At 38.8% G+C, this 20,394-nt stretch overlaps 1 protein-coding gene across 1 annotated transcript in view; it reads left to right on the forward strand.

Moving 5' to 3' along the window:
• GALNT5 (polypeptide N-acetylgalactosaminyltransferase 5) overlaps positions 1-17,560 on the forward strand; it is a 43,837-nt gene extending 26,277 nt beyond the window's left edge. Inside the window, exons 6-10 of the mRNA XM_040229116.1 lie at positions 1,990-2,107; positions 3,117-3,440; positions 8,138-8,218; positions 13,366-13,527; positions 15,884-17,560. Coding sequence (XP_040085050.1) covers positions 1,990-2,107; positions 3,117-3,440; positions 8,138-8,218; positions 13,366-13,527; positions 15,884-16,024 — 826 coding nt within the window. The 3' untranslated portion in view covers positions 16,025-17,560. The remainder of the gene's footprint in view (positions 1-1,989; positions 2,108-3,116; positions 3,441-8,137; positions 8,219-13,365; positions 13,528-15,883) is intronic.
• The last annotated feature ends 2,834 nt before the right edge of the window (positions 17,561-20,394 follow it).

Genomic DNA, 20,394 nt, shown 5'->3' on the forward strand with positions numbered 1-20,394 from the left:
CGAGACCTCTAGGACAAGCACTCTGCCAGCCTCAGGCAGAGCAGCAGGATCCCTGGAGCTTTCCTTATTGGAGAAAGAACTTGAGCAGACTTAAGCCAGAAAGTCCCAAAAGAAAGTTCGAGCCCAGCCTGTACATTGCAGCATCTTTTCTCTGAACTCACCCCTCCAAACACTGCCTTATATTCTTCCAAATGTGATGTTTCACAACCGATACTCCTAACAAGTGAAGGAAAACTACAACCAATTATTAAGCACTGTGCAACCTCTCTATAACTCTAGGAGAAAGATTGTGGTTTTTCCATTATAGAGATAAGGAAATAGAGACCTAAGAGAGTTAAGTAATTTTCCTGGGGATATTTGTTGCTGTTGTTCAGTCACTGAGTTATGTCCAACTCTTTGCAAACCCATGGACTGCAGTACACCAGGCTTCCCTATTCATCACTGTCTCCCAGAATTTGCTCAAACTCATGTCCATTGAGTTGGTGATGCCATACAACCATGTCTTCCTCTGCCACCCTCTTCTCCTTTTGCCTTCAATTTTTCCCAGAACTGGGGCCTTTTCCAATAAGTTGACTCTTCACATCAGGTGGCCAAAGTATTGGAGCTTCAGCTTCAGCCTCAGTCCTTCCAGTGAATACGCAGGGTTGATTTCCTTTAGCATTGACTGGTATGATCTCCCTGCAGTCCAAGCAAAAGAAGAAATTGGGATTCAAATCCAAATCTGCCTGGATATAATATACTTGCTCTGATCATACACCTAAAGAACCTCTTTGTCTTTTTTAGACTCCAATTCTGAGAATCAGTGTAGTGATTGAGTTCAGATTTATTCAACATAATGTTAGAAAGAGAATGCATTCTGGATAGTATGGAAAGGACATTTGAGATTCAGATTAAAAAATACACATAAATCATGGGGGAAGAGAGCTAGGTGTAGGGTGAGGTTTATATTACCTTTGAGATTGCTGCAGAGCTTCCATACAAACCTCTTTCAGCTGGCTCCATGGGAACCACCATGGGACGTGATTACTGCCTTTTCTAACTGCTGACTCAAGTGTAGTTTCTCTTCCCCATGATTAATAACAGGAGTGAAGACTCTAACTCCCTGGGTTTAAATCTCAACTCTACTACGTACTAGTGGTATGAGCTTTGAAAAGTTACTTAACCTCTTTCTGTCTCTGTTTCTTCATTTTTATATTAACGCTAAACAGAAGTAGCTACCTCTTGGATTGTTTTGAGAATTAAATCAGATAATACTATATATAAAGTGCTTTAAAAACTATTTGCTAAGAACTTCCTTGATGGTCCAGTGGTTAAGCCTCTGAGCTCCCAGTGCACGATTCCATCCCTGGTCAGGGAACTAAGAGCCACAGCTCTACAGCCCAGCCAAGAAAAAAATAAAGAAAAAATAAATAAATAAATATATATATATATATATATATATATATATAAGTGTTTGCCACATAACAAGCTGTTGTAAAGTTTCTGTATTGTTGAGGCAGTATAGTGGAGAAGAGATCTTAGAGTCAAGCCAGACCCCCTAAATTTGAACCCTAGATGTATAACCCACAGACGGGTGGGTCTGTGAACTTGGAAAATTTTCTTGCCTTTTGGGGCTGTAGTTTCTTAGGGGTACATACTCAAAGGATTTTTGTGAGGCCTGAATTAATACATCTATAACACTTAAAACAGTGCCTGACTCATCTTTCCTAAATAGCACTAAATAACTTATTAAAAATAACATCTCCGGAGAATTTGTGTTGAAATGTCAAGGCCAAGTAAGAATCCTAGTTCCAGACCCTGTCTTTGTTGCCTCTAATCGAGTTCTGCCACAAGAACCAGGGAACTTGTCACTTACGTGTTCTTTGTGCCTTTATCCAAGACCTCCCCACATGTGGTAACTATTATAAAATGCCTCTTGTTAGGGAACACTCCTTAAAAGTTGAGCTCCCCTGACATGCAAGATTTAAAAGCCAACTTTTCTTTTTGTAGATGTCCCGTCATGGCAGGTGGATTATTTTCTATTGATAAAAATTACTTTTTTGAACTCGGAACATATGATCCTGGGCTCGATGTTTGGGGTGGAGAAAATATGGAGCTCTCTTTCAAGGTATCGCTGAGTGTTTCTCAAGTTATCTTTACAATTAAGAGTCTAGCACTTTTAAATGGTTTCATTTCACTAATACAATCAGATATGTGACTGCCTCTGGGAGGAAACTTCACAGAAATATTAGGGCCTCTGGATTAATGTCTTCATATCCCAGATTGAATTTGGAAGAATCAATAACCCTCATGAAATTTATTACCATTCCCTCATATTTCACAACACAGTTTCTGCATCTGAATGTGAGGGAAATAATTGTCTGCCATTTCGTGTAAAGGCTGTAGGATGAATATTTGATGCAAATAACTCATATATTTTTCTAATATATTAGAAGTAATGGAAGTATTTAGTAATAGGCCATCTTGGAGAGCACAAGACAGAAGAATAAAAAGAGCCACTAGAGCAGGCCACCGAAAGGCCATACTACAGCAACTTAGGGGAGCTCAGATAATGCTGGGTATTTATACACCATAACCATTGATTAATATCTGACAAATCAGTGGTGGCAGCCATAGTGCAGAGTATCCACATTACCTGCTTTCCTATGGAGTTGGGTTTATATAGTAATAGGGGTGTGACTTTGAGCTCTTGATCAAGAAGGATGGTCTTCAAGTTGTATTCCACAAGTCAGGGAGATCATCCCAAACGTGAGAAGGGGATATAGAGAAAATTGAAACATATAGTCTTTTCCTTGATACTACTAAAGCAGGAACTTATGTTACACATTTCATACATTGGGATTCTGTGAGGATTTCTTTAGTGGGGTCAGGGGGAAAGATTTACAGTTCAGGAGAGGAAAAGAGAAAATATGTAATGTAATAAAGCTAAAATGGTTCACAGCAACAGAATAAAATTAAATATACCTGTTGAGTTTAATTTTCTGTTGAAAAGGATATTAGAAGAGTATTGCTCCAACAGGGGGAAAACGTCGCCAGGTGGTTTTTCATTATTGTTAACTGCCCATGATTTGTGGACAATCATTTGATAACTGGTACATATTTTTAAACTGTTCCAGGTGTGGATGTGTGGTGGTGAAATTGAGATCATTCCCTGTTCCCGAGTGGGACACATATTCCGAAATGACAATCCCTACTCCTTCCCCAAAGACCGGATGAAGACGGTGGAGCGGAACTTGGGGCGGGTGGCTGAGGTCTGGCTCGACGAGTACAAGGAGCTCTTCTACGGCCACGGGGATCACCTCATAGACCAAGGGTTAGACGTCGGAAACCTTACCCAGCAGCGGGAGCTTCGCAAGAAGCTAAAATGCAAAAGCTTCAAGTGGTACTTGGAGAATGTTTTCCCAGACTTGAAGGCTCCTATTGTGAGGGCGAGTGGTGTGGTAAGTTCAAGCAGCAACTTCAAATCTGACTTTGTGAAAATACAAGGTAAAAACATTTTTGAAAATGTGTGGGAAAGAATGAATTATTACTTTATAAATAAGCACCAAGTATGAGTGCAGAGGAGACAAAGTGTGGTTTGTTTTGACTGCCCATATTAAGTAAACCTGAGGAAGGCTTCCAGGAAGGCATGTTTATTGATTAATTCAGCAAACACCTACCAAGTGTCAAGAAACCAGGCATTATTTAAGAACTGGACTATAGGGTAGTGAATAAAGTAGATTGATCCCTTCTCTGTGGAACTTAAAGCTGGGTAGGATAGAAAGATAATAAAGAAATAAGCAAGTAAAGTATAAATTAAAAAAATAGTAACTTTTAATCAGGGAATTGGCCACAAGTGGTGAATTTTTCTTAAGAGTAGTCAAATCTATGAAGACATTGAAGGCCAGGTCTGAAAGACCAAGAGTCCACCATGCTGTAAAGAAGAGAGCCTCAGGCAAAGGATGTCATGTACAAAAACTCTGACATGTGACAGTTTGAGGCATTGAGGAACTCAAAAGAAGGTGGATGTTGTTATCAAGGTTTGAGGAGGCAGGAGGAATGGCACCAGATGAAGGTCAAGAGGGAGAAGGAGCTGGATCCCGCAGGTCCTTGTGGGCAGAGTAAGGATTTTCTCTCTCTCATCTTTATCTGTCTCTTTCTTTTTTCAGGACGCAATTGGACTTTACTGAGTAGGGTTAAGCAATGGGATGACATGGTTTATTTAGAGTTTTATAGATTTCAAACAGGGATTGAAAATAACAGGAATTGTCAGACAACAGCAGAGAAAATTCCAGGGCACAAAATAACATACTAAAAAGAAAGAAGTCAAACTTGATAGGTTTGATAGAGTACAAAGCTAAGAAAAAATTAAGGAAGGAGAAAAACTCTTTTAAAAAAAGCCATTTCAAACCCATTCTAAGCCTGAGACTTAATTTGAAGAGGATGGCAAGAGATGAGGATCTTTACCATACACTAAGTTTAGAGATGATTAGTCAAGCCTTGACCTAGAGGTCTTCCCTGGTCATGCAAATTTTTTATCTCTTTTACTATTTTATTTCTCATTTAATTTTTACTCATAAACATTCCCAGTGCTGTTTTCTTTTTCTTCTTGCAAAATGTTCAGACTTGGCCCTCAGTAAGCCTGCTCTTTTTACATCATTTTTTTTTTTCAGTTCTCCCTAGGAAGTGGATTGTACAAACCAATCTTTCTCTGCCTACCAAATTTCCTGATGAACACTTAGGCAATTTCCCTTAATGGCATAAGGGAGATTCTGAAAAAGTGGAAAAGAGAGAAAAACAGTCTAAGAATTTGTTCTGCTTTCATAAAATTCAACTGACACATAAGTATATGTAACCGGTTTGTATATAACGTAATTGTTCATCTTTGTAGGTCAGAATACAATAACTGCTATTTCAGAGGTTCAACTTGATTATTTTATCTGAGATAATTCTTTAGGAAGAATACCCTGAGTTTATATACTGTTCAAGTAATATGCCTGTAAAATAAATTTACATTTTTAACTCTATTTCTTAAGCAGGATAAAAGAAAAAGAAATTCTCATCATAGTAATTTGTTCCTGTCCTAAAAACACAGAATCTCAGTAAGAGCATTACTGGAATTTAACCACCAGAGGGAACTAAAAAACTATCTTTTGCCTCTTCTTTGAGGTTAGCTTGTCTAATAGTTTCCATTCGAATTTTGAAGAACTCTTTTCTAATGAAAGCGCTTTCTCTTGACGCCTGAGCTACAATACAACAAAATGCAGAAATGATTTTAATAAATTCTTTCTTTCTGTTTTCCTCATTATTTGTTGTCTTCCTTAGACAAATTTTAATATTGATGACATTGGTTCCCTCCGAAGCAACGAGTAGGGAGCATTATTACCATTAAAAAAAGGACCTTTCTCCAGGAAATTCAGAGGAAGGTTAACTAAATCATTGTTTTGGATAGATAATCTTGTAAATTTCCAAGAAACTGAAATCCACAACTTTTTGTTACTTGCTCCATATCATTCCTTCTTTCAACTTACACACCTAGGAAAGTTTGACTTTTTAAAAATTAAGAATAAATCCTTTCTCACTGAACCAAAAATATTTGAAAATAATAAAAGAACCTCAGCAATAATTTGAACTTATATTGGATTTAACTCAGCAAACAGCTTCTAGTCTAGTGTTTACCAGTTCTGGGATAAACCACAGAGAACTCCAACCTCCTAAATTGGAAAATGAAATAATTCAAAATGAATAATGTAAAATGTATACATACTTCCTGATTTTAAAATAAGATTGATATGGTTTACAATAAAAACATAGATGTATTTTTTAAGTGAGAGCCAGTTTTCAAAACTATTCCTAATGAGAGAAAGAATATCAATTCCTTAGCACTTCATGGACCATTTCTATATAGTAATTTCCAAAAAGAAGGAAGAGAAACATATCTTCAAATGAAGTGGGGGAGAGGGAGGCAAGGAATAGAAAAGGTTTCTCTCCTTCTTGTGCCTTTTAGTACTAGGAAGAAGGGATTGTGAGAAATAAATACAAAGCAATCAGTTAACCAGGGGTTCCCAAACACTGTTCTGGGCAAAGTTATGCTGTCAAAGAGGATTCTGTGGTCACGTGTATTTGGCAAACTCTTGTATCACATTCCCTCTGCACTCAGTACTGGAGGTTCTGAGAGGTTCTGGAGTAGGGCAGCCTGGTCAGCTTTCCTGAAGCCAGAGTTTTCCAAACTCTCTTGAAGATATTTTCTGCATAATCTACGAATACGGGAGTTTTTGTTTGTTCGTTTGTTTTCTGTTAAGATCAACTGGGACACCATTTCCTTTCTTTCAACTCCAGGATTAATCTACCTCCACACATGACTGTTAACTCTCTCCCCTGAAGTTCCTGGTGGTGGATTCCTCCTGTGGGTTCTGGCTGCTCCCACTAATGATGGAGTGTGTGTGTGTGTGTGCATGTGTGCACGCACTCAGTCACTCACTCATGTCTGATCCTTTGCAACCCCGTGGACTGTAGCCCACCAGGCTCCTCTGTCCCTGGATTTTTCCAGGCAAGCATACTAGAGTGGGTTGCCATTTCCTCCTCCAGGGGATCTTCCCAGCCCAGCGACTGAACTTGCATCTCTTGCGCCTCCTGCATTGGCAGGCTGATTCTTTACCACTGTGCCACCTGGGAAGCCAATTGTCTCCTCCCAAATCTGGCACTTTAAATTGTGAATAGAGCTTCCTTTGAGGATTTCTGTTGGAGAGTCTGTTCTTCTAGAATTTGTTTTGCATGCAGGTCACCCCCGAAACAACAAAACTGGTAGATTTTAATGGTTTATTATTTTTTTTCAGTGCTTTGAAGGTTCTGTCAGGGTTCCTAGTCAATGCAAGTGGTGTGTGCATCTCAAACTCAAATGAAGGTTGATGTAAGGTTTCAGATTCCCTTGGGAGAAGCTTCCCCTTTGTCTCCCAGTGCTAATGAATAAATTGTTTTTCCCTGTACACCATTGCAGCCAGGGCCTAACGTTTTAGCTTTCCATCATGTGTGGAAGATCTCAACTCCAGGTTTTTTCATATTCAGTCTCAGTCCCCTGCTTACCAGTATTTGCCATTTTACCTCTTGTTTTTAGGTTTTGTTCTTCACTTTTTGGACCCTAAAGACGCCCCCTACTTTCTTGTAGGAAAAATTAAGCACGTAAAAGTGCGAACCAACCCATTGAGTACTGTTATGAAATCTGACAACTCTGTGAGCACCCCAACTTGTGTCCTACAGTGCTCCCTAGTTAGAGCTCTTGGTTAGTTACCCTGGAACAAGAGGGGACACAAATAGTGTCCCTAGCCACAGAGACCACCCCACTTGCCAGCACAGGGTGCTTCCCTGATTATAGACTGAGCTCTACACAGCTCTTCCAGAAGTCTGAAAAGTTCAAATTGTGTTATACTATTAACCCACCTTCTCTTTAGACCTGCCCAGAATGTCAGAGGGAGCAAGGGAATCAACATTTCTCTGCATTAAATGGTGACTTACAGGCAGCTGCCTCCGTGTTGGACCCTGCAAATCCATTAAAAACCTGGGGGCCTGCCAGAAAGTGTCTTTAAGCTTGGCTCCATACTAGCATTCGTGACTTCCCTGTAATGAATTGTAGCTTGCCTGAGTCATTAGGAAGATTCTGACCGGGAGTCAGCTGGAATCTGCTGTTTTTGAAAGACTCAATTTATCTATGATTCAGTGCCTAAGCAGTCAGATAGCTTGGAGGGGTCAGCCAGGGAACAGAGCCCATAACCACTTCTCTGATTAAATTGCAAGTATGTGCACTGACTTTTAATATATGCATCAGACAAACTTGAAACAAGAAAATAACTGCTTTTCAAGCCACCTTTTGCTCCTTTCCTGTTCAGCATTCCAGGAAAGGGTTAATTAAAAGCTTCTGTGTGTTGGCTCTGTGGCTGAATCACAGGCCTAAATTGACAGATTGAAGCTGTACTTCAGCAAGATTACATTATGTCCCTGTTAGAGATAGCAACCAATAAAATAGTATAGTACTAAGTAATGCTAAGCTATTAACTTAACTATCTTTAACCTTATTATTGTTTTATATTCTGTGTTTTCTGAATGTCTTGTTCTACTTTAAAATATTTTGTTCTTAATGCGTATTTTATGTTTTGCTTCCTAGCTTATTAATGTGGCCTTGGGTAAATGCATTTCCATCAGAAACACCACAGCCATTCTGGAAGACTGTGATGGGAGCAGCAAGGTACACTGAGCTGGGGTTTTCTCTCTCATAGTCAGTATAGCTGATAATGCTAGTGCAGTTGATAGGTGAAGGTATGACACCTTCATCACTCACTTGAGATGTTCTTTTTGCCTATGGAAACAATAATTAATTTTCACATTTTTGTGTCATCATTAGGTTGGTGACATTTAGGGTCCACCTCTACCTGTAAAAGAGAGTGACAAAGGGAATAAACGTGGATACTGTAGTCAACCCACCATGGACCCAGTTCTGGTTCCAGCATTTGTAAAAATGCATTAACTGCAAATTCCTTAACCCTTAGGTGAATGGCAATGATAATAGTGCTGGCCCCAAAGCTGTTGTGAGGATGGAATTAGATACTACACAGGAAGCCTATATCAAACATTTGGTGCTCTATAAATATTCACTGCTATAGTAATAAAAACAAAAATGAGAAAAGTAACACATCACATATAAAGACAAAATGATAAAAATAAAGTCATACAAATTCTTAAATAATTAATCTAAGGGAGCAGTTTTATTCTCTGATTCCACCCGTCCTTCCCCCTCCCCTACCCAGGTACTCCTAAGGGAGTAATGCAAATAGCACAATTCATGATCCGTGGTGGAAAACTCTACAGCCAAACTTCAACAGATCTGAGCACAGTATTTAGGGGAGGGAGTAGGGCCTGGGAAAAATAGAGCCCTGACTCTGTAGAGCTCTGAGCGATGGCACCTTCCTCCCCAACATATGCTCCTACCCACTCTCATTCTGTTCGGACAGTTATCAGCTTGTTCTCACAGGAACATGGATTCAGGAGTCGAACTCAGCCCCCTAAAACTGAAGATAACTCTTTGCCAGAGAAATTATTTTATGATGGGAATCTAGGCTTGCTTTGCTTTGTGTTAGAGATATTACTTTATTTTCAAATACATCCCATGTTTACCTCTTAATTCAAAGCTGCTGCTAGGAAAATAAAAAGACATTTTTGTCATCTCTGTTGATATAATTCAGCCATGGATTGTAAACTTGAAGTTAATGGAATTCTTTCTTAATTAGGAAAGAAGAGACAGAAAGGAAGAGAAAAGTGTCAAAAATTAATTGAAAGAAAGAATTTTCATGCATTAAGAATTCAAAGAGGAAATCGAGTCGTAGAGTCTAAGACAAAACCATAAATAGTCCAAATTATATGAAAGTAAACTATTAGATAATATGCAATCCTTCATTATAGTGACTGTCTTTGTCTGACTAATCAGTATTTTACCTGAAAACCCAAGTTGTCAAAAACCACTGAGTCTCTCAAAGGGATGCTAGAGGATTAAAAAGTATGAATCATGAAGCTCCTGCTTTCCACAAACGTCCACCTTCATTTTTTTGTCTCGTCACTCATTTTTAGCTTCTGCTTCATTGGGTTGGTTTGAGTAATTAAACGTAAAGGAACACGCAGGAAGTTAACTTATTTTTGGCAGAATTAACAAGGCTTTGACTGTGTGGATCACAATAAACTGTGGAAAATTCTGAAAGAGATGGGAATACCAGACCACCTGACCTGCCTCTTGAGAAACCTATATGCAGGTCAGGAAGCAACAGTTAGAACTGGACATGGAACAACACACTGGTTCCAAATAGGAAAAGGAGTGCGTCAAGGCTGTATACTGTCACCCTGCTTATTTAACTGATATGCAGAGAAAATCATGAGAAATGATGGGCTGGAAGAAGCACAAGCTGGAATCAAGTTTGCCAGGAGAAATATCAATAACCTCAGATATGCAGATGACACCACCCTTATGGCAGAAAGTGAAGAGGAACTAAAAAGCCTCTTGATGAAAGTGAAAGTGGAGAGTGAAAAAGTTGGCTTAAAGCTCAGCATTCAGAAAACGAAGATCATGGAATCTGGTCCCATCACTTCATGGGAAATAGATGGGGAAACAGTGGAAACAGTGGCAGACTTTATTTTGGGGGGCTCCAAAATCACTGCAGATGGTGACTGCAGCCATGAAATTAAAAGACGCTTACTCCTTGGAAGGAAATTTATGACCAACCTTGATAGCATATTGAAAAGCAGAGACATTACTTTGCCAACAAATGTTTGTCTAGTCAAGGCTATGGTTTGTCCAGTGGTCATGTATGGATGTGAGAGTTGGACTATGAAGAAAGCTGAGCACCAAAGAATTGATGCTTTTGAACTGTGGTGTTGGAGAAGACTCTTGAGAGTCCCTTGGACTGCAAGGAGATCCAACCAGTCCATCCTAAAAGAGATCAGTCCTTGGTGTTCATTGGAAGGACTGATGCTGAAGCTGAAACTCTACTACTTTGGCCACCTCATGGGAAGAGTTGACTCATTGGAAAAGACCCTGATGCTGGGAGGGATTGGGGGCAGGAGGAGAAGGGGACGACAGAGAATGAGATGGCTAGATGGCATCACTGACTCGATGGACGTGAGTCTGAGTGAACTCCGGGAGTTGGTGATGGACAGGGAGGCCTGGCGTGCTGCAATTCATGGGCTCGCAAAGAGTTGGACACGACTGAGCGACTGAACTGAACTGAAGTGAACTGAATATTAAGCTGGTGACTGTAGGATTCATCCATAAAAGCTCAAAAGAAATAAAAACCTAGGACTGAACCATCAAGCCCTAGCTTCACCTTACTTAAGATGTCTCCTTAGTTACTAACTTTTCAGTCAGTTAAAATGTCCCTTTTCAATAAATCCTTGTATTATGACACACATCCGTGAATTCAGTGTGCATTCAGGTCATCTGGGGAGTTTGTTACAATGTAGATGCTGATTCAGTAGGTCCATCGTGGGGACTGAAATTCAGCATTTCTAACTAGCTCCCAGGAGATGCTAATGTTAGTCCAGGGACTACTGTTTGAATGGAAAGTTCTAACACAATAACATACTTGATAATCTAAGTTAAATCCCAATCACATTACAAATGAGGCATTAGATAAAAGTATTTAGGAAGATTTTAGCAGCAGTCTTTTTTTTTTTTTAATATATTTACATAGTCCCTTGGACTGCAAAGAGATCCAACCAGTCCATCCTGAAGGAGATCAACCCTGGGATTTCTTTGGAAGGAATGATGCTAAAGCTGAAGCTCCAGTACTTTGGCCACCTCATGCGAACAGTTGACTCACTGGAAAAGACTCTGATGCTGGGAGGGATTGGGGGCAGGAGGAGAAGGGGACGACTGAGGATGAGATGGCTGGATGGCATCACTGACTCCATGGACGTGAGTCTGAGTGAACTCCAGGAGTTGGTGATGGACAGGGAGGCCTGGCGTGCTGCGATTCATGGGATCACAAAGAGTCAGACACGACTGAGCGACTGAACTAGCTAACTAACATTGGTGTAAAACAACCTCAGATATGCAGATGACTCCACCCATATGGCAAAAAGTGAAGAACTAAAAAGCCTCTTGATGAAAGTGAAAGTGGAGAGTGAAAAAGTTGGCTTAAAGCTCAACATTCAGAAAACTAAGATCGTGGCATCCAGTCCCGTCACTTCATGGCAAATAGATGGGGAAACAGTGGAAATAGTGGCTGACTTTATTTTGGGGGGCTCCAAAATCACTGCAGATGGTGAATGCAGCCATGAAATTAAAATATGCTTTCTCCTTGGAAGGAAAGTTATGACCAGCCTAGACAGCATATTAAAAAGCAGAGACATTATTTTGCCAACAAAGGTCCATCTAGTCAAGGCTATGCTTTTTCCAGTAGTCATGTATGGATGTGAGAGTTGGACTATAACAAAAGGTGAGCACAGAAGAATTGATGCTTTTGAACTGTGGTGTTGGAGAAGACTCTTGAGAGTCCCTTGGACTGCAAGGAGGACCAACCAGTCCATTCTGAAGGAGATCAGTCCTGGGTGTTTACTGGGAGGACTGATGTTGAAGCTGAAACTCCAATACTTTGGCCACCTGATGTGAAGAGCTGACTCATTTGAAAAGACTCTGATGCTGGGAAAGATTGAGGTCAGGAGGAGAAGGGGATGACAGAGGATGAGATGGTTGGATAGCATCACCGATTCAATGGACATGAGTTTGGGTAAACTCCGGGAGTTGGTGATGGACAGGGAGGCCTGGTGTGCTGCAGTTCATGGGGTCACAAAGAGTCGGACACTACTGAGCAACTGAACTGAACTGAACTGAATTGAAAACAACAAATTTCCTACAGACCCAGTGCTTTACAGCATATTGACCAGGCAGATAGAACTAAGTTTAAAAAAAAATTATAAAAATTAAAAATACAGAGTCATTACCTAAAACAGTATTTATTTTAGACATTTGCAACTCCCCTAAACTGGACTTCTCCAAGAGGAGTTGCTGTGAACTGAGAGATATTAACACAGTGCAACCTGGTGATTCTTTGTGCCATCAGTTAAGAAAGATTTTTAACCTTTCCTATAATAGAACACAGCCTCTAGGAGTCCAATTTTCTAGTATTAAAAAAACAAGCATAGTAATTCCCATCGAAGTCATTTAGGACTGGGACTTGGCTTTCCCTCTAGCCCCAGTGGCTAGGGGCCTGAACTGTGTGGTGGTTTGAATGCTCCAATACTTCAAGTACCAGGTTAGCCTGGCACTCAGAACACCTAAAAGGGCACCCATTCACAGACATGTACTAATTGTACTAAATTTTGTTTTATTATTGCAGCTAACACTTATTGATGTCTTACTGTGTGCTCAACACTTGTCAGACATTACTCCATGTTTTTGAGATAGACACTATTGCTATCCAACTTAAAAATTAGAAAAATGAGATTCAGTTCTGTTCAGTTCAGTTCAGTCGCTCAGTCGTGTCTGACTTTTTGCGACCCCATGAATCGCAGCACGCCAGGCCTCCCTGTCCATCACCAACTCCCGGAGTTCACTCAGACTCACATCCATCGAGTCGGTAATGCCATCCGGCCATTTCATCCCCTGTTGTCCCCTTTTCCTCCTGCCCCCAACCCCTCCCAGCATCAGAGCCTTTTCCAATGAGTCAACTCTTTGCATGAGGTTAGACAGGGTAAATAACAGAGCCATACTATCAGAATTGAAAGTGGCAATACCAGGATTTTGAACATCTGACTAGAGTGCCTAAATTCTTAAGCATTACTAATAAAAATGTTTAGCAAAGAGTTTGCTGCTGAAAGTCACCTTCTTCTTATACATTTTCCCCACAGCTTCAACAATTTAATTACACCTGGTTAAGGCTTATTAAACACAGAGCGTGGTGCTTAGCTCCTGTGCCTGATAACGGGGCCCTGAGGCTGCACCTTTGTGATAACAGAAACAAAGGGCTAAGATGGCTGCATAAATCAACATCAGTGGTCCGTCCAGAACTGGTAAGCAAAATATTTGTACCTCTTCCTTACCACAAATCCAACTTTCCATTAAATGTGACATAAACCCTCCTCGTCAGCTTCCTTAATCAGAGGCTTTAAATGTGTATGGGACAATAGAGGCAGTGTAAAAGTTCTTACACAGAGATAAACAGATTTTTTTTATATAAATTGTTGAGTCCTTTTTTATTCTTTTAACAAAATTTACTTTAAATCAGTTCTTTTGGTTATATTTCTGTTATCATCTTTGTTTCTGAAAGTCATTTGCTTCTGAAAGTCAGTTAGCAATGCCAAAAGTCAGGCTTATGGCTTAGGACTGGTTCTCATTGATTACCAGAAAAGTTTATAGGAAAGTAGATGGGGAAAGCAAGAAGCAGTGTGCTTCCCCAAGCCCTGTGCTTAGTATGAATCTGTCTCCACTTCCTGCGTCCTTTCCTTAGAGAGATTTTCTCATGTTCTCTGGTTCCTCAAGACTTAGGCTCTGGAGAGTTTAAGGGTGCTGGAGTCTCTGGGTGCTGGAGTCAGTTCCAACCAGTTTGCAGGTGCTGACCGTGTACAGCTCTTGCCAACTTCACACTCAGTGATGTCACATTGGTGATTGAAACCAACCAAGATAGGAGTATTTACAAAACCCCATGCTAGAAATCAAGGGATGGTTTTCCAGAGGTAAAGTTGTAGATATTAACCAGAACAACCATGCCCTATCCTATTCACTGTCCAAGTACTCTGCTTTCCCCAATCATATTTTAGTAAGATTCAAAGTCATAAGTTTTCTGTAGGATCTTTGAATGGCAGGAATAATTTCAGGCCTGCCTTCTCAAATTTTTTTCTGTCTCACTAGCAGGTAGCCACCAAACCCACTGAATGAGTAGTGAGTATGTGGAGACCATCATTTTGCTCAGGGATGACCCCAAAGTATGCACACTTTTTTCCTTGGAGTGTCTCCATTCTTTCTGATGTCACAGCCAGTGAATGCTCTCTTCATGACTTTTTTTTTTCCCTGCTCAGGATAAAATTAGGACCTAAGCATCACACTCTCCAATCTTCCTTTCCATACCTCATCCCTATTATATTTGAGGGATCTCTTTACAACTCACCAGCAGATTATTATAGCTAACCCAGATATTCTCAGTGTCATCTTTTTTACAAATCCTTGAGGTTACTCAAGCATCATATTTCTAAAATTCTAAAAGGGTGACAATATTCTGGGTTGGTTTTTTTTTTTGGCTGTGCTGGGTCTTCTTTGCTACAGGGGCTTTCTCTTGTTGCAGTAAGCAGGGATCACTCTCTAGTTGCTGTGCATGGGCTTTTCATTGAGATGGCTTCTCTCGCTGTGGAGCACAGGTTCTAGGGAATACAGACTTCAGCAGTTGTGGCACCTGGGCCTAGTTGCCCCACAGCTTGTGGAATCTTCCCAGATCATGGATCAAACCTGTGTCTCTTGCAATGGCAGGCAGATTCTCAGCCACTGGACCACCAGGGAAGTCCAAGGGTGACAATGTTTTTGTAAGAGCATCTTTAAAATAAATTATTATAAAGTCACCTCTATTTGATAAAATTTTAGAGCATTTCAAAACCTGTGTGTGTGTGTTAGTGGTTCAGCTGTGTTCAACTCTTTGCAACCCCATGGACTGTAGTCTACCAGGCTCCTCTATCTATAGAATTCTCCAGGCAAGAATGATTAAGATGACCTTTGTCACAGTTATGGATATTTGAGAGGATTGATAGGTGAAAAAACTATAAACTCATGAGCAAGTTGTAAGTGGGTTATTGACAATTTTGAGAATGTTTAATAAGTATTAATCAATAATAGAACCCTCTGAAATGCCTGTGACTTCTAGTTATATCTGGACTTTCTGGACATTGGGCATTCTATCAGAGAACATGGTAAGGAACTCATAAATAAAATACATCATTTCTAACACATTTTATTCTAAATTTGCATTCTAAGGCATGAACTTAAGCAATTAACTAACTCATTTTTTGTGATGGTGTTTTTTTTTTTTTCTTTCTTTACTACCATCCATGAGGGAGCCAGTCACCATATATACAGTAAACACCATCTGGAGCTATTTCCTTTAAATAATACAGTTATCAGCCATATCATCAGAAAATTCATCTTTTGCTTCATGAAGAACTAAAAGTTGTAGCTTGGAGAGTGTGAGAATTTAGTTTAAGATAAAGACAAATTTAATACTGTCTAAAGTCTGGTCTATGTTATTAATTTATTTTAGGGGAATTCCTAAAAAATAAAAAATGAAATCACCTTTTTTAAAAATTGGTAATTGGTTTTAATTTCTTTACATCACAATTGTTAAATTCAGCCTATGGCTCATTATCAGATCCCCTTTCTCTCCAGGTGAACCACATTGTTTTTGGAAACTATCATCAGTTGTTATGCTTGGAAGGAAATTTTACTCAGAAGACCCTGAAAGCTGCTCCTTGTGACCCAGCAAAGCCAAATCAAAAGTGGAAATTTGAAAACTATTATGAAGACTGAAGAGGAAGTGATATTTTTATCTAGAAAACCCACTAGACACTGTGAATTTGACAGTGAACTTGGTGACCATATTTCTCCATGCTTGTTTAAAATTTTCAAAATTAATAACATTTAAATGGAAGATTTTTTTTTAAATCACAATATTTGAGATACCAAAATTTAACTCAGGGAGACAATCCAACATTGGATTGGAGTCCTTCTTCAGCACTAGGTGGCCTTTTGAATTGCCTGCTTTCCACTTTCTGCTGGAAGAAAGCCTGCTAAGTTATCCCATGCCATCTAACAGGTAACCAGAAATGAAAACAGAAGAACTTGGAAAAGCACAATGATATTCAGTGATGGCTGATCAAAACCAGCTCTTTTGACCCACAAGTAGGTATAATTAATGATAACCTGTCCTTTAGTTGCCAGTTTTTGATCAAAAATAAAAGAGGTAGAAGGAAAGAAAGAAAATTACTTGAGTTCCTAGACTAAAAGGCCTCAGAAACACACAGCCTTCACCTTGGTGAAATCTCTCCCAACCACATGCATGTTTACCTAATGTTAGAAATAATATTAATATAATACTCCTTGATGGCAGAGTTTTGATCTAGATGACTATATAATGTTTTTCTTACTCTGAGTCAGTGGAAAATTTCTAAGTGAGGAAGTCAAATGCTTATTCAATTCTAGACATGGATGTTTCCATTCATTATGTGCTTTTAAACTGCACTTTAAAAAATGGCCATACAAGTAGCTTCTAGATGTATGTGGATATTAAACAAGAAAAAAAAAAGCAAAGAAATACAGACTGCATCACTTCACACAGTAGTAACTGAAAATAAATTTCATCATTGAACCTACTCTAATATAGAACCAAATAAGAGGAGTTAAAATGAATAAAGCAGAAATAGAGCACTAAAAATATGAAAGTTCTCTGATGTGAAAATACTACTTTATATTCAGTAGCATTCACACAGATAAAGTATGCTAAAATAGGCTTTCCAAGTTTTCAAGGTAGAAATAAAGTGAAGGAGACGTAAAGAAAGGGGAAGAGAATGATAACCACAGTGAAGAAGAGAGTTAGAAAAATATCCTAGATTTAGCCAAAATAAGGAAGGGGATCTTGCACCTCTGTGAGGGAGAAAAGAATAAATGCCTGGATGCAGACCTAAAGATAACACTGATAAATTTGGAGAAAATCCCAATATTACTTTGATCCAAATTGAGTACCTAATCTTAGGTATGCTAAAACTTAGTCATACTGAAAGATATCTTAGAAATTCTGATAACCTTTGCATTCATTTGGTAGAAATTTGATGTCCAGCAGACACATTACCTATCTAAAAATCCCAGGCCAGTTAGTAAGAGAATCAGGATCAGAATTAGAATCAGGATTAGATTAAATTAGATATCTGGAATCAGGATCTCCAGAGATGGGGCCACCAGCCTAACCAAAATTGCTCCATGACACTCTTAAAAAAAAAAAAAAAGCATAAATTTTCCGTTTGAGGTTGGGTGTCTGGAAAATAATCATGCTACATGCTTGTTAATATTTTTTTTTAAAAAAGAAAGAAACCTGTGCAATTGAGTTGACGGTGAAACTTGGTATCCTTAGTTCTGATTTCCTATTAAAACTTTAATTTTAATTCCCAATTAATTACACAAAAGCAGAGCAACAACTAAGAACTGGAAGGGGAAATAGTTTTGAACATTTGTATCATATTTAAGATATTTTATGTAAATAATTGATATTGCAGATGAGATGAGAAAATGACTAGAAAATGAGATAATTCTTTTCAAAACAGTGCCATGTAGGGGATAAAACATAAGTTAGTTGCCAAAGGACTAATTGAGTTGCTAACCAAACTCAGTGTGCTGGATGCCCTATGCAATTTTTTGTATGAGTGAAAAAATATTGAAAGGTTTTCTGCCAGTCTAATGAATCTCTTTTTATTCAAAAACAGTTTTTCACCAAAATTGTCAACTCTATTCAGAAAAAGATGAGTTATGTTTTGGATAGGTTTATCTTTGGCTATACCAGCTGAAGAAATTCAAATGTTTTTGCTCAAAAGAACCCTCTGTGACCTGTTCGGTGTATTATCCTCCTGGCTTTGCCTTGACATACTTATTATGTGAAGCTATATTTGAATCCATATTGTCAGTATCGCAAAGAACTATTTTCATACATCACATGTTTGTTCTTGGGTAGAATTTTTAAAACAGCTTTTACCATGTTTTTCCCACTTACTCTAAGAAGCAAGGCAATAATCAGTAATTAGAAATCATATGGACCTCACCTTAAAAGAGTATTGACTAATTGTGAAAACTACTACCAACATTCTTTTAAGCAATGTGCTCTAAATTTTGGTTTTCTGAAGACTGTAATAAAGGTATAAATGCCTCTAGATATTCTGGTACTTCAAATGGTAAACCCTTGGATGAGACACATTATGGTCTTAATCAACCCTGAGCTCTTCAATAAGGGGTTCTGTTCTTAGGGCCTTTATAGAGTTTTCCCTGGATTAGCTTAAGGTATTTATTACCTTTTCCTAGAAAAATATATATGCATCTTATTACCTTGAACACAAGTGTAGCTGATAATATTTTATGGGTCTTATTGGCTCAAAACCTAACTTACCAAACCATTTGAGTACCTCTGAGCCTTCCAGTTTGCACAATTCTTTTCTCATTTTCAACCGCTACGCTCTTGAAGGATGACACAGCTGTTGTTGGTACAACTGTGTTTTATCACCAACATCAACTTTGCTCAGTTCTGCTTGTTGATATTCAATCAACTGTCATTCACAAGGGCAAAAACTACCATGCACCATGATCATAAAGTATCATTAGCTTTCAACTAATTTGGAAATACTTTCCTGAATAATAAAGCGTATTTTCTTTAGAATAACCTTCAAGATTGTAAAGGGGAAAATATACCAGTTATAGTGTAGGAATTCAATTTTCCCAGTCAATCTTGATTTTATGGATGGCTTAGAATGATTTTCAAGAGGCTATCATGCAAGAGAAGGGAGTCGAGGTACACCAGATGGTACCATTTTTGTTTTAATATCTTTATCTTCCACATTCAAACATAGAAAACAAATTCCATCTCAAAAGAAAGTCCACGATCTTGAATAAAAACAAGGAAATTACAAGAAATAAAGAGAAAAGAGATGGGACTAATTACCTTGAGTATCTACTCTGTGCTAGGCATTCTTTGTGCCTCATCTCAGTCTGCACAACTCGTGAGGTGAGTCTCCTTCTCCTCGTTATGCAGACGAGGATGATTGAGAGGGATTGTCTAAAGGCATCACACTAGAAAGAGTTAAAATCCAGATTCCTTTCTATCAGGCTCAAAAAAAAAAAAAAAAAAAAGTGAGCCTCTTTCACTAAACCATTCCTTTCTATCAGGCTCAAAAAAAAAAAAAAAAAAGTGAGCCTCTTTCACTAAACCATTCTTCTATGATTTTTTTAAATTCTTTTTCCTCTACCTCTTCTCCTTCTTTTTCTTCTTCGTCTTCTCTTTTTCTTTCTATTTCTTCTTTTATAAGTAGGGCAGGCAACTCAGATGGGCTCAGTTAAAATCCTATGGTACAGAGTCTTTTTGGTGATGAGATGTAATTTTTGGTGGTTTGATGTGACATTTTGGTCAAATCTTTTTGGATGTTGAACCAACAGGAAATAGAGGCTTCACTCCTTACTGTTAAACAACTGAAGTGTAGGCTTAAGGATAGTTATACACACATTTCTCAGTGGTCTTATCTCCTGACTTCATGCAGGACTTATTTCTTTCCATTTCTTAGAACAATAATGAGAGAGAGAAGTGGACATAGACAGACTGCTTCTCTTGAATGATATTACCAACTCTTTGTTCCCTTAACCATTAATCAAAGCTGACAGATTGCTTAATTTGAGTGCAGGTGGGAAGTGGAAAATCAGAGTCCTTAAATTTAAAACAAAAACCAAGTCTGGTAACTTTCACTTCACTGTGTAGATTGTCACCAAAGTGCTTTTACAGAAACCTTTGCATGAGTGTATTCAACAATTGCTAGAAGCCAAGATACCTTGACATGAGAAAAGGACACTAACTACAGCTTATATACATAAATATTTATTTTGAACAAATAGTCATTCCACAGACAGCTTGAACATGTAAAAGAGTACCTCCAAACCTTTGGCCACCTGATGCAAAGAGCCAACTCATTGGAAAAGACCCTGAAGCTAGGAAGGATTGAATGCAAAAGGAGAAGGGGACGACAGAGGATGAGATGGTTAGATAGCATCATCAACTCAATGGACATGACTCTGAGTAAACTAGTGATAGTGAAGGACAGGGGAGCCTGACATGCTGCAGTCCATGGGGTCTTAAAGAATTGAACATGACTTAA

This window comes from Oryx dammah, unplaced genomic scaffold, assembly GCF_014754425.2.
Source record: "Oryx dammah isolate SB20612 unplaced genomic scaffold, SCBI_Odam_1.1 HiC_scaffold_27, whole genome shotgun sequence".
In the NCBI taxonomy this organism is placed as follows: Eukaryota; Metazoa; Chordata; class Mammalia; order Artiodactyla; family Bovidae; genus Oryx; species Oryx dammah.